The following is a 14,639-nucleotide window of genomic DNA, read 5'->3' as shown; positions in this document are numbered from 1 at the left end:
GATTGCAACATCACTTTTGCCACAACAGCCCATGCCATTTTAACCCCCAAGTTATATTGCTTTAATTTGCATGACATGATTGGCTATCAAAAAATAATGGACTTTCCTGAAAGATTTTGTTCTGTTTTGTTCATGCTTAAACATCTCTTAAAAGGGGACAAATCTAATTTCCACGATGGCCAATCAAGAACAGGCCACACATGGTCTGTCCAAGCCCCAGTCAATACTCACCCATGCTAGAGTACTTTGCAGAATTTGGGCTTTAGTAGCAAGTCATGCTCTGAAACTATTAAATAAATAGCAAGTTAAAAGTTGTGTTGATTATTCTAGCATTTCACATTCAATGTACATATTCCCAGTTATTATTCTACCACAAAATGTAGTACTTCTCAAAGCCAAAGCTCTTCTTTTACAAACAATGTAAAGCAAGGAGACATTTTTATAAGGGATCATAACACTAAAAATACTTATGTAATAAATTGTCCTGTCAAAATTGGGGGGGGTGCAGGGGGGGAAGGACCATAAAATGAGGCTCTGTTCTGATTTCCTTTCATGCAAGTACAGATCAGGTCACTCATCCTTGGGTAAAACTCCCTTTACCAATGAAATGCTCTACTAAAACAGGTATATATTCCTCCTCTTTGAAATATGTATGAGTCAGGATCCAAACTGAGTAAATGCTTCTCGTGTTTAAAACACAGCTGAAGTTTAATGTACACATATCCTAATTTGTACATCTAGCTGTGACAGAAAGGTCACTTTATTTACTCCTGTATGAATAAAACATACTTCCACAGCTCATGAAGTCCAGTGAAGTTATTCCAACACACATGCACAACTGGTAAAATGCTGCACCTTTCAGGGGCACATCACCCCTCCATTGCTTCTCAAAGACTGTCACTTTACTCCATTTGCCCACGTCACCAATGACGTAGGTATTTAGCAGAGCAGGAACAACGCACTTGCTAGGAGCCAGCCAGCAACATCTCCTCCTGCTTTATTAGCTCTAAACGGTGCCAACGACATCATTAGGTAAGGCTGCTGCCTGTAATTTAAACTCTATGGAAACACAACACAGCCCCAGGACTTTCACAGCCCCTTTCCCATACATCGCTGCAGTTGCTACAATGAACTTCTTGTGTAATTTGGAAAAAGTTACCTCAATGCCACAGAAAAGTATTCCTGGGCAATGTGGAAAGCTTCTAATTTTAAAGCAGTCAACCTCACCCTTCTATGTTGGAAAAATACCTGTAAATCAAAACTAATTTGGAGCCAGGATGGTATAATAGGGAAAATGTCATGAAGTATTGGCTTAACAAATCAGGTTAGGGTGAAGTTTGAACAAGGCAGTGTTGCCAGTATTGATAGGTATGTGATCTTGGACTTGTCAGCTTTTCATTAGATATCTGTAAAATATGTCTGACTACAAAACAGGTTAAGTAAAGAGTGGTTTGATCCCCAAATGAAAATTAAGAATGCTTAGAGAGAGAAGCTATTTTTTTTTAAACAGAACTATTCTAAGGTAGATATAAGAAAGACAGAAGAAAGGATGGAATGAGAGTTTCGGGTACCAAACAACCTTTTCCACTTAGGTTATTTAGATCAGTCAGTCCCTTCTTGCTGCCTTTTCCTTTCTACATCATACAAAATTATATCAATGAAATACCCCACGCTTCAGCCATTTTCATACCTGCTTCTTGTTTAGTGACTAACTTGGTTTATAAATCAGTCTAAGAACAGACAGTTAATAATCCTGTTTAGATAATCTGCCTCTAGATTTTTCTTCCTTTAACTGCCTCTAAAAATTAAACAGCTATTAAAATAGCTTATTCTTAAATCTCTCCTAGCACAACAAGAATAATAATAGCATCTCACATTTTCCATAGTCAATAACCTGCCCCTCAAGTCAGGGGAAGGTGCTAAAACTTTGGTTTAGCTCACTTCTGAGAAGCTGCATTTTAACACGCGGATCATACAGCACTTCCATTTGAAGGGCTGCACTGCTGTGGACATGACCAGCAAGTCACAACGTGCTTTGATTTGCAGTCAAGGTGCTCACCTGCTTAGTGTGGTTCAGAATAAGGAGTAAGATCTGGTAAAAAAGCACTACCTCTCCTGGACAAAATAAAGTGGAGATGCATGGACTGCATCAAATGGCAGTGCGCATCTCTGCTGTATTTCCATTCATTTACAAGAACATATGAAATTCTACTTCCTCATGTGCAGAGAGAAGAGACGCATAAAGAGCTTCAACACTTAAAGGCCCCTTTCAATACCTCTCCTTGGGCTTAGACACATCCCACTATGGAAGAGTAATATGAATTGTACCTTCCCACTCAGCCTTTTGTTTCTCAACTTGAACTGTCATTCTTCAGTGGTCATTCACCTTCATCCAGCTGGCTGGAAATAACTGAGCAACGTTTTTGTTCTGGGCACACACATCATTTTGTGTTCCAAGTTCAGAATTTACGGTTTATTTCACCTGCCTACTTCCATAAAAGACATTTAAAAATACTTTCAATGAAAAACAGCGGTTTCAGTCAACCTCTGTGCCAAGAACTAACCCAGACCATAACAACAATATCCTGTAACAAATATTGACACTTTGAGCGCAATACTTTCTGCCAACATAGAAGAGACAGAATGCAACAACTACAGCAAGCAAGAAATCAAGGTCAGAATCCTAAACAGATGCTCAGATTCCAGAAATATGAGAGGTTCCACAGCGTTGTTACTAACGTTTTGGTGACAGTTGATGAGACAAGTTTGTTAAATCTTATAACCAGGATAAATCTCTAACAAAAATATAGGCAGCATAACACACACTAGAGGAAAAGACAGAGAGAGATGTTTGCTGCTAATCACATCTCTCATTACCACCATCCTTCAGACGTATCACCTTCCAGCAGCAGTTCTAAAGGACAAAGTATCTTCACAGGATAGTATCTTTCCTGTATTGATCTCAAAAGCACTTAACAGAGCAGGTGGCACAAACTCAGGAATTACAGTTTTTCTAAGCTGAGAACTTCTACTATAATACCTCAAAACGAATTGCATTTAATATTTTAGAATACAGCACTTAAAAAGACATAATGCAACGCGACTTGGGGGGGCTCTCTATCCAAACTTCCTAACATGAAAAGGGCTAGTGTTTAGTATTTTCAGTATGATTAGCATTTCCTCACTATTCTAAGACTTTCCTTCTAAGTATGGTAATTGAAACGAGTATTGGCTCCTAAGTTATATCTGAATGTTAGAGTTTATTCTTTGGGTCTATTTAAGGAGATGTGTACACAAGATTCTTGTAATAAAATTGTTGTCAGAGTTGTGCTACAGCATAAGTGCGTAGCTTTGGAAATTTTTGAGTCATTTTCCCTCATTTAAACTGACTCATTCCCTCTTGTCCAAAAACCCACTAAATTACAAGTAGATTCCCAGCTGGATGATAACATAACAGTTTCTCTTTTAGCCCGAGTCTTTACAGTTCACTGTTACAGCAAAAGGAATCTCCATAATCCACAGCTAGGTGCACACCAAGTTGCTGTCTGTCTCTCTAATCTCTTCTGTAAAATCATCAGATTCTACATCTGGCTGGGATGAAGATGAACCTCTAGCCAGGCAGCAGCTAAAATGACAAACCGCAATGCTGTTTTTGGACACATTTACATATCTTCCCGCATGGCCCCACTGCAAGACTGAATTCACCACGTAACCTACCTTTGCCCCTTGCCATCACCAATTCTCAGGGCCTTCTTGTAGCAACAAGGTAAAGCTTTTTTTCTGTACTTTATAGCTCCAAAACCTCCATCAAATCACAAACAGAAATACATCTCTCTGCATTGAAGAAAGCCTCCAGTATCCTTACTGTAATAGCGCATATATAAATGCATACCGAAATCTGCTTTCTCTAACACCGAGAACCCTTCTGCGCTCCTCGGGGATGGCACTAGCACCCTCTGCTGTCACACAGCAGCACCAGAGCCAGATGAAACCCCAGTCCCTGCACTGTGCAGGGAATTTCAAGGGACAGCTTTCTAGATCCTCCGATAAAGATACTGAGCCATAAAACCGTACAATGATATCCTGCAATGATCTCTGCACTTCAAGACAGCTTATTTTCAAAGACAGTGATGGTGCCTAGAAATAACCACCCAAAATGAGCTTATTATATTAGTTATTTGCACTGATCAAACACCTAAAAACTACACTAGGATGACAGGAAATCAAAGCCATGCTAATAGAGCTATCAACTTCTATAAATGCATCAATAAATCACTGATATTTCAATGTTTGTTCTTAAAAACCCATCTTCTAAACTCTTGTGATTACAGAAGACTCAGGTTTGATTTCTTCTCTGGATGCTTTTTGTTCTCTCGGTTGCAGAGAGAAATTTGGAAACATTGATTGTAAAAATCCAGAAGGCAACTAAATTTAAAATGTAACATCACATGATTCTCATGTGGTTTTCTTCTTTTTTAAAATGACCCAAAGATGTCCTACAGCAGCTGGCCAGCAATACCGAAACACATTCAAACGAGTATTTACAAAGCTTCCTGTGCCCACAAGCGCAGGCCTTCAAGCCAACCCAGTACTGAAGAAGCAATAACTCCGGCAGAAAAGTAGAGCCATCAGCTCTCTGGTGATGTTTTAAACTTTTAAATAGCTAGATTTAGAAAAGTTCATTACTTTTCTAGAACTAGAAAAGTTACCAGCTGTGTTGATCAGTCCTAGGCCATACAAAATAATCTCAAAACAAAATCTATGCAGTATATCCATATATAGAGTCTATATTGACCAAAGACCTCTTTTTATTTTTTCCTTAATAAATGAGGGCCATCTATCACTCTTCTTTTCCCAGGATTTATATCATCATCACCACTGGCAACAGCATTTAATCATAAACCAAATACGGGAATGGAATACAAAAGGGGTTCCTTCAAGACAAGGATTACAAAAACATATATACATACAGAACACAAAAGACAGAAACAATATTAAGATCAAAAGCAAACACATGGAAAGAAAGATTATAGCATCATTTGCAGTACTTTGGGTGAAGGATCACAATCGTCACTGATAAAAAGAGAAGAGAGTTTGCTGAATATAGAAATGCAGGTATTTTACACAGGGTCAGTAAACCTGTAACAGGATGGCAGCTGTACAAAACTTCAGGAATCAAAGCTGAGTATGTTCATTTACATTACACTTAAAAGTTTCAGAGAAATACAAATGCTTCAGTTCTTTGTAAGAGAAGATATGCTTCCTAAAATAGAGAAAAACAAGTAGTAAAATAGGCGTGGATTACCAAGCCAACATGAAACTCTTACTCTTCTGGTGTTAGTACAAAAAACCCAGTATTTATAGTTTCAGTGAGCCTACTTAGGTAAGTTTTCACCTATATAAAAAAAATAAAATCACAGTCTAGCTCCCAATTAATACTGTTTTCAAATTACATATTAAATTTGGGCCAAGACTGGAAGATTAAAGTCTTGCTTGAGCTGACCCGAAACCAAATTTTTTGGTTAATCCTATCAGTAGATAATATTTTCCTTAAAAATACCTACCAGCTTTCCAGCTAAAAAGTGTCCATCAGCCAACTCAATCATCAAATTTTGCACTGACTGTAAACAAGAACTACAGAAATGCGCGATGCTGCAAGGAGTGAAAAGGACTGGTAAGTGCCACTGCCACTTAAGCCACAAGCATCATTTTACAAAGCTGCTTTTTCAAATGCCTGCTTTCTTCAAAGTGAATAGCAAAACTTCTGTCAATTTAAGTGACTGCAAGGCCAGGCCCTGAGAGAATAATCCTTTCCCAGCTGCACATTTTTAGACTGATGTTGAGTTACTGGTTAAAGACTGATGAGGCAATGAGGAAACATTTGAGATGCCCCTTTTATCACTAATATTAAATAGACCTGACTAAATACACATACACATGAACATGAATAGTAGAGCATTATTTATTGAAAACAAGATGCCACCTTCCAGGTAGCAAATAGTTGTCATCCCCAACACACTCTTTAAGAGAGACAATTGGTTGAGGAATCTCACAAAAAATAAATCACTATTTGACATAATTAAAGGACTTTTCTTTTTTGGTAGAATGCCCAAATTATCACAAGATTTCCAAAGGTGTAACCAAAAGCAGAGTATATGCTAGAGTGTGGTGGTTTTCTAGGGCATGGGAGAGAACAGAAGGTGTGTGGCTCTGCGCCATTCCAGCAGGCATCAACGAGCAAAGCACAAGACCCACAGCGTTGTGACTTCAAACCATCCAAAATCTAGAATTACTCCAACTCGCAATGCTGTTTAGACCCTATAGCTATCACAAAATAGATCCATTAACAATCAGCAGCAAAGTCAGACTGCCTATCCCAGAGCATTAGAGGAAGAAGTGTGATGACATCAATGCCCATGAGTCATGATGTGTCAGTGCCCAGCATTGTATCTATTTTATAGCATACACTAATTTCTTGGCCAAAGCCACATTGCACAAAATACTGTAGTCTGCGGAAACTTTAAAAACACATTTTGCAACGGAAATGTTTCAAAAACCTGAAGCATGTCTTCTTAGAACATCACTGTCAAATGTGTAAGGATTTAAAAAATTGATCAAGTTTTCCTAGTATTTGGTAGTAGGAAATGCTCAGCTTCCTAATACTTCAAATTAAGCCTGCGATGGCATTTCTTCATTGCGTATTTACATACAACAATCTGATCAAAAGTTTTAAGGCTCTTATTTCTCAAAAAAAGGTCACAGTAAAGAAGTGATTAAATTGAGTTAATGCAGCTATTGGCAATACAAAGAAGGATGCTCATGTCATTTGCTATTGTACAATCTGGGGCATTTCACTCCATGCTTTGGCTTTCTTCTTGGCCAGGGATAGCCACGGTGGTTCAGCAGGGCTGCACGGTGTCATTGGCAGGTTAGAGGAGTGTCTTGTTTCCTTTTCAACAGCAGGAATCACAGATGCTTCCTGAGTAATAGGTCCAACTTTACCTGCCAACAAGAAGATATCCATCACTCATCGGAAGGCCAGAGTTAAAAACTCAGTTTCTGCCAATAATATTTCCTTCTCTCTAAAGCAATTGTTTTACAGGCCAGAATGTCTGTGACTCAAAAACAAGTCAGAGGAATTGTTAAACTGGGTATTGCTAGCACTATCTGGTCCAGCTACAACAATGTCAAGGACTAGCTATTGCAATGGAGAAACTCACACTAAGCTGTCAGTGAATCATCTGCCCATAAAAGAATCTTCTCCTCGGTCCCAACAGCAAGTGCCTAGGCCCTGATAAATAAAGAAGGTCTTCAAAATTCTTCAAGCATGTGGACACTATAGCCCCAGGTATTTTTATAATTCATATTCTTGGCTAACTCATTTCTTAATCTTTTCAAACTCTTAAATTTCTGTGACAGTGCACAGCAAGGAGTTCCACAGGCTTATTCTGCTCTGTGAGTGCAAGCAAATCTAGGAATAAGACTCCTGAGTATGCAGGAAAATGGAAATAAAATATCTGCAGGGCAAGGATCACCCCAGACTTACTGTGGGGTTAAATGTAACTGGTATCTGTTTTTCAACACTGAGAAGTCTTAAAGATTATTTTTCAGTCTTCGCTGCTGGCACAAATATTGCTCCAACAATATTATTAAATACTAGATAGGGATCAAACCAGTGCTTTATGTTCTTGAACTTGTAAGCCAAGCAGGTGGGATTCTGGTGGGTCTAGATGTTCCTCTTCATGCAGCCTAAAACAAGCCTGTCATCCTCACAAAGGATGGAGGAATACAGATAACACTCCTTGTATGGCTTTGAGTTAGCTTTGAGTTACTATTTAGAAAAGGCCTCCTCCATCGATCTTGTTTGAAAATTTTCAAGATTAATGTCTTCAAACAGTCAGTCTGGAATGGGGCTTCACACAGTGCAGCTCTGATCAGACGCAGCTCTCATTTCTCAAGACATGGTTGACAAGTCTTTCAACATCGGGCTCTCTCCATCCATTTCAACCCAGGAAATACTTAATTTCTATGTGTAAGTCAAACTGAGAAAATTCAAACTTTTTCTCATACTTGATTAGTCTGTGGATGGCATGTGGCAGGCACGATGAGGCTGCTGTGCTCCAGCACAAGAACAGAGGCTACATGGGGACTTAAGCAATGCTAAGTAGAAGAAGCTTGATCTCACTTGCACTGAAATCAATGGAAAATGTCCATTGGCTCCATTAGTCACACTCCTGAGCAAAGCCAAAGAAGTTCCCTATCTCCACTCAGGAGGTCTCTGGTCTTTTAAAAATCCTGGCTCATTGGTAGTTCTTGCAGGAGGCAACCTATACTTAGGAATACTGGAGGAAGTACACTACCCGTTAAAAACAGGCTGCAGCTCTACATACACAGCATATTTTTCAGAAGTACCTAAGGAGATGTAGGAATTTAAGTGTTAATGAAATTTTGATCTTGGAAATGAATTTTCACATTTTGGGAGACTTCCTTGTTTATAATAAGCAAAAATGAGTCTGAAGTCCTTTGCATGCTCTCAACAGCACAACACTCCATAAGACGAAGCTGGCCTGTAACAAAATCCTTTTTAAAAACTGCAGTATTTTAATCACACACAGTTAGGCTGCCAAATGACATGAGAGCCTCTCTGTTGGTGCACAGCCTCAGCTGGTCAGTTACCTGTAGTAATGGAGAAAGCTTATTTTGTAGCACCTGCAGATTCAAAAATGGGTAACAGGTCTATAAACAACTACTACAGGGAGCAGGCACAGAGGTAACCCCTAATATCTCTAATATAACAATTCTGGATGCTGGTGGATTTTAAGGCGAAAGTGGCCAGGTGCGTGTGCTCTCTCTAGACAGCATCTCTTACTGACAGCATCAGCAACAGGAACCTGGAACAGAAATGCCACTGCTCTGACGCGGTGGGGCATTTCTTATCTTTTTTAGGCCGTATCTGAAAGCTTTCAGCTAGCACAATATGCTTTTACAGCTGAAGAACTGGCTTATCTATATCTAGCTGGAGCATGTCTCTGAGGTTTGGCATCACACTGCGTAAGCAGGGAGGGATAAGCTGCAGCCCAGCAGTAGCCCTGGAAGAGGTATGTGAGTCACGATGACTGAGTCACACTCTTCCTCAGCATCTTTCTTATAGAGAATCACAGCTAACAGGGCAGGAGAGGGGCCATCGAGCCTCTGTGTTCACCTGAGGGTGGAACTGACTCTACTTTAAATTATTTTCGATGCATATTTATCTATTAAACACATCCAGCAATGGAATCTGCACACACTCTGTAAGCAGCCTATGCTATTCTGCACTTCAGCACTCTTATTGTTAGACACTATTTCTTAACGTCTAAGCTAAACCTCCCCTGGTGCATTTTAATACAAAGCATAAAGACTAGTCTCGTCCTCTGCAGCAAATTAAGTTGTCTTCTCTAGACTAAACAACTCCACTCCCATCAGTATTTCCTGTCTGACTGGAGGTCTAGAAGAGGTTTTTTGCTGCTCTCTTCTGGACACTCTCCAACTTCAACTGGTATTCTTTAGTACTGACCTTTGCCACTAATAAATCACCATACTGTTTACAATCCATTCCATGAACTGGCAGTGGAGATAAAAGTTTCCCACTTGCTTTCTCTGCTGAGTGAGCAAGCTAATACATTGACTTATACGCAAACTATAGTCTGAACAGGCCTTATATAAAGTGTGCTTATTATCAAAAAGGTAGCTATCTCCCCCCATTACCTGCCACCCACACCACTTATGGGTGTAAACTGTAGCAGCTACGTAAAGATGTAAAGAAAGAGAATACCTGTTGCAGCAGACACACTGGTCTTCATTTGCGTTTTCTTGTCCTGAGAGCTCAAGCTGGACGGCATATTCTTCTTCAGTATGTTCTCACTAGCACAGATCCCTTGCTACAAAAGGAGGAGAGAAGAAAAGAATGCACCTAAGAAACCTGATAGCCACTGGCACTCATAAAGCTCACCCTGGCAACATCTCTAAACCTGACTGTGGAAATGCAGCAAAAGCCAGACAAGGTTGGATGGGGACATCCTGTGGGAGGGAAGGCGAAGGCAAGAAGCAAGACAGCTGCTACAAATACAGGGTTACTTCACATGCAGGCAAGTTATTCTCTCTCTCTCTTACAGACGGGGAATTGAAGAACCTGCCAAGCTGCACAAGAAACTTGTGCAAGAGTCAGCGGAACCCCCAGACTTTCAGTATGCAGTCTCCAGAGCAGAGCAGTAAATGCGGCCTGTAAGTCACTAACAGTGAGGAAGCTAGGGCAACTCAAAGCAGCTCTTGGGCTACACAAATACATTCTGGCAACAGGCAAGCTCTGAAAAGGTTCAAGTTTGAGTAGTGCAAAGGAATATCTAACAGAATACAGCTCTGAAACTAATCACTGTGACAGCATAGTCACACATGCATTTGCTCACTTTCATCAGTTGTCTGTCTCAATACATTTTAGAGGCCAGTCCTGAAAATCTCTCTTTGAGTAGTGCTCACAACGTGCCTCCCATGAAGATGACACTGAACAGTTTGCAAAAGTACCCAGTCAATCTGGTGCAGGATTCACACCCATGCAACATTACTTGGTACTCTACCTCCTCTTGATCCGCTTTGGTCAAAGCTTTGTCTTCAGCTTTATGTTCTTTGGCAAGAGGGTGATCCTGGAAACCCTTTTGTTTCAGTTTTGCCATGGAGACCCAAGCTGGTTCAGAGGAAGCAGCTTCCAACTGTGGAGAGGAGACTTTTTCTACAAAAGAAGCATTTTTGAAGTAAAGAAGGGATTTAGGTCAAGTCAGTCTGAAGCTAGTGTTTTGTGTTTTAAATCCTTCAGCATCTGTAGTACCCTTTGAACAGTGCGGAGATAAAATTACCTTCCCTGATGATTTTTTCTTGGCAATAACTGTTTTTCTGTTTATTCTGGAGTTTTTGACCTGACTGTGCTTCCGTTTAAGTCAATGGCAGAACTCCCACTGAGATCATTGTGAACCGGATTTTGCCTTTGAAACAACATCCTTACATTGCAGATTAAATGAGTATGATAACCATTCTTTTTTCATGTAGGCAGTAAAATACAGGCTGCCTTTTTGCTTTTTAAATATTTTAAATGAAGTGACTGTAGGAAAAAAATAATCACACCGAATGCATCTCCTAGTGAAGGTTTGAGCTGCTGCAGTCTGGAAAATTAACTACAAAACAGCAAGTGTTAAAAAGCTGTGTTAAAACTGCAACTATATGCACAAGTAGGTCGTACCAGAAATGTGTCAGAGGCCCTTAAGCTATTAATCTGTTGTTATTCTTGCTGGAACACACCCCTCATTAAGATAAGCCAAGAATTCTCTTGACTGGCCAAATCATCAAGCCAATTAAATTATGGCACTGATGAACTCAAAGCTGAATTTAGTCCGTGTCAAGAGGATTTTTATCTTTTGTTTGCGCTCTGCTAAGGTTTTCTACATGACCACTGTTCTCTACAATGTTTGGATAAAAATATAGCATAAATACCTGAAAGTTTATGAACATTTTGCTTCTTTGCCACTTCTTCTGATCTTGTCTTGGGAGGACTTTTGTCATCTAGGAGATCTGGTTTTTTAACAAATGATTTTGTGCTGACAGGAAGGCCTGGAGGTGGCTTCCTGGTGCCCACTGATTTCTGATCCTCCTTAACTGAAGCAGAAGCAGCAGTGGGAACAGCTGAGGGGATCAGCTTTGGATACTCAGCATGACTTTCATTCTGGTATTTTAGTAAAGAAGATGTTCTCCTTAGTCTGACCCCAAACGGGTTTTCAACATTTTGTGCTTCATGGTCAGCCTGCTCCATAGAAGAATTCAAATGCAAATCACTGTCCTTATAATCTCGATCAAATCTATCTGAGTTGTTTTTTGCTGATTCCTGGATGACTGCATCAAAACGTGTGTGTTCTTTTGTCACTCCTTCAAACAACTCTGGTCTTATAGGGGACGTTGGGGAACTTCTGGTATAGGAATCTTCCTTTGAATTTGAACCTCCTGAAAGAGATCTTTGCCATGCTGGTGCAATGGTAAATCTGACTGGTTTAGCAGAAGCAGTCTTCAGTGGACTTTTTACATTTTCATCTGAAGATCGACTGTCTTCCGCTGTTTTTCTGTGAGAAGCTGTACTGCTTACGTGGTACTCCTTACTGTCATCATCAGAAGAGGTATTACTCTTTAAGCCAGCCAAACTTGAAGAGGCAAGACATCCGATGGAAAGTTTTTCAGAAATGTATGACGGGTTGGCCTGTTGACTGCCTTGGTTACCCTTTGAAACAGAAATCGTTTCTGCTTTAAAACATACTTCCAGTTTGCTGGGAGGTAGCATGCAACCTGCTTCTGAAATAGATGCAGCAGTGTCTATTTTTTTTTCCGCATTGCCTTTGGATGGCTGAAATTCCATTATTTCACAAGTTTCTTTGTCATTTCTTCCTGAACTGTTTTCAGGCTTCAAAACAGCCACTGTCTTGACGTCAGAAGAAGAGTGTGAATCGGCTGCCGCAACCTGTGAAGTGTTTGATGCAGTATCTGAGACAGCTTGGTTAGAATGATTCTCAACAGTACCCAAGCAGGCTTCTACTTTGCCAATAAACAGTGGATCCTCCTTTTCCTGGTCTTTGATGCTCGCACAAGAGTCTTCTGGCAAAACTGTGGAATCACAAGAGTCACGGGCAGCATCAGTGGGACTTTTTACACCTTGTGTCTCATTAGAACCGGCTCCCTTTGCACAACGTCCTACCTGGGCTGATAATCCTATATTAAACAGAGGAGAAAAGCGTGCACTTAAAGGTTACAATTCAAGCACCATCAGTATCAGTAATTCATTCCAGATAGCGCAGTCATTTAGCATGAGCTCCCTATGTCTGGGCACTACAAGGCTGTTAAAAGCGTATGTAGAAATGGGCTGTCCAAGTGAGGAGACCAATAAAGTTTTAGTTTGAACATACCTAATCCCAGGAAAGGCTGAAAGTGTTTGTCTGCTTAAGGTGTATCAAATCAGTTGCTGTTTAGTTCTTTTCTTGCATACCCCTAGTTATAAGCCAGATTTCACTAGACATTTCTTCATGTGTGTGCCTAGAAAGGCTGTCTAGAATTATCTGGAGGATTTTCTGTATTCAAGCAGAACATGTCAGCATCAGGTAGCTCTGACTTCTGCAGCTCTATCAGGACTGCTGATCATCTGGATATCTTAGATGTGTCTGCACACATAATAACTCTGATGTGTGACAGCATCAAGTCCTGAGTCTGCCCTGACAACAAAGTGCCAACGTTCCCACCACACTATAGCATTACCATCAGCCAGTGCATTTGTAATGCAGTGCTAAAGAGAAAGGTCTTCAGTGCTCTTTTGGAGAAATTTAATTTGTTTTTACAATTGTGTTACCACTGGCAATGAGCTATTATTCAAACGATAAGGGGGGAGGTGGCAAAGGAAGATCTAGTAATCACAAACCAATTAAAATCACCTTACACACATAACAGATATAATGCTGAGGTTAAGGTTTTTATGAGTTTCAAGGAACTCAGATCCCCAGTCAATGAGATGTAGCCAACTGTGTAGCACAGGTACTTCTGAACACGGCACTTTCACCTCATGTATTTTTTAATGCTGCCCTCAAAGTTCACCATTTCAGCACCGCTGCGCTGACTGGAGTACATGATTTTTTCTGTCATAACACTTTAGGAGTCAGGATTAGTTTTATGATATAAAACCAAAAGGTGCCTAGTTTGAAAGGACTTACAATTCAAATAGGTCCTGTCAGCCTTACGTAGAAGAGTTCAAGCACCCAAAGTAGCAACACATAAGTCTTCATTACCTTCCCAATCACTTTTACGCTGGTCACTCTCAAGTAATTCTGTTGAATTTCCCTTCTTTTCTGGAGTTCCAGGAAGACATGCTTCAATTTCTAGCTGCTCCACCTAATGAGGTACAGTAAGATCTTTTAATTAAAGAATAATGCACAAAAATTGTATTTTATACACACATGTTTATGAATACTCAAAATGTAGACACAAAACCCCCATCCTGTAATTTACTAACACTGTGGGTAATGTACTATTCCAGTTAAGAATCCAGAAATCATTCAAGTTCAAAATGTCAAAGGCAACCCATTGATCTCTCTTGAATCTGAAACATTCTAGAACGGACATATTATGAGTGAATGGGTATGTTTTTAAGACATCACCCAAGCTACCTGCTGGCATAGAACAGACCAAGCCAGAGACATTACCATCACTTCCGGTATCTCTGACTGACACTCCACAATTACCTTTTCTCCGTCAGCACTGTAGTTGTACCAGCTGCAGCACAATGAATATCCAGCAAAGATGCTGTAGGGCCCAAGTTTCCAAGAAAACCTCATTCTGTATTACACTCATCCTGAATTTCTCCCCCCTACCTTTCACTTCTAACTCCAGGAGAGATTTTCATGCATGATTCTCTGATGGAGAGAGGAACAAGCACTAGAGAAGTTTTATTCCTTATTTCTGTCACACTCCAGCTCAACAATCTTTTCTGTCTGGTGAACTTCATCTTCACAATGTGTTTCCTAGAAGCCAGGATGAGAAGCATCTCATCCTAATTTCCCACATGCAGAGACACATTCCTTCCCAAA

General features: G+C 40.1%; 1 protein-coding gene across 9 annotated transcripts in view; it reads right to left on the bottom strand.

The window, feature by feature from the left end:
- Positions 1-497: 497 nt before the first annotated feature.
- Positions 498-14,639, bottom strand: part of KIAA1210 (KIAA1210 ortholog) — a 68,646-nt gene continuing 54,504 nt past the window's right edge. For 8 of the 9 annotated variants that reach the window (XM_054214019.1, XM_054214018.1, XM_054214020.1 and 5 more), the window contains 5 exons: positions 13,842-13,944; positions 11,518-12,777; positions 10,611-10,762; positions 9,812-9,917; positions 498-7,002 (listed from right to left, as the gene is read on the bottom strand). In XM_054214019.1, coding sequence (XP_054069994.1) covers positions 6,830-7,002; positions 9,812-9,917; positions 10,611-10,762; positions 11,518-12,777; positions 13,842-13,944 — 1,794 coding nt within the window. In that variant the 3' untranslated portion in view covers positions 498-6,829. The remainder of the gene's footprint in view (positions 7,003-9,811; positions 9,918-10,610; positions 10,763-11,517; positions 12,778-13,841; positions 13,945-14,639) is intronic. The other variant, XM_054214015.1, reaches the window with a different exon arrangement.

This window comes from Rissa tridactyla, chromosome 9, assembly GCF_028500815.1.
Source record: "Rissa tridactyla isolate bRisTri1 chromosome 9, bRisTri1.patW.cur.20221130, whole genome shotgun sequence".
NCBI lineage: Eukaryota > Metazoa > Chordata > Aves > Charadriiformes > Laridae > Rissa > Rissa tridactyla.
This window is presented reverse-complemented; position numbering and strand designations above follow the sequence as displayed.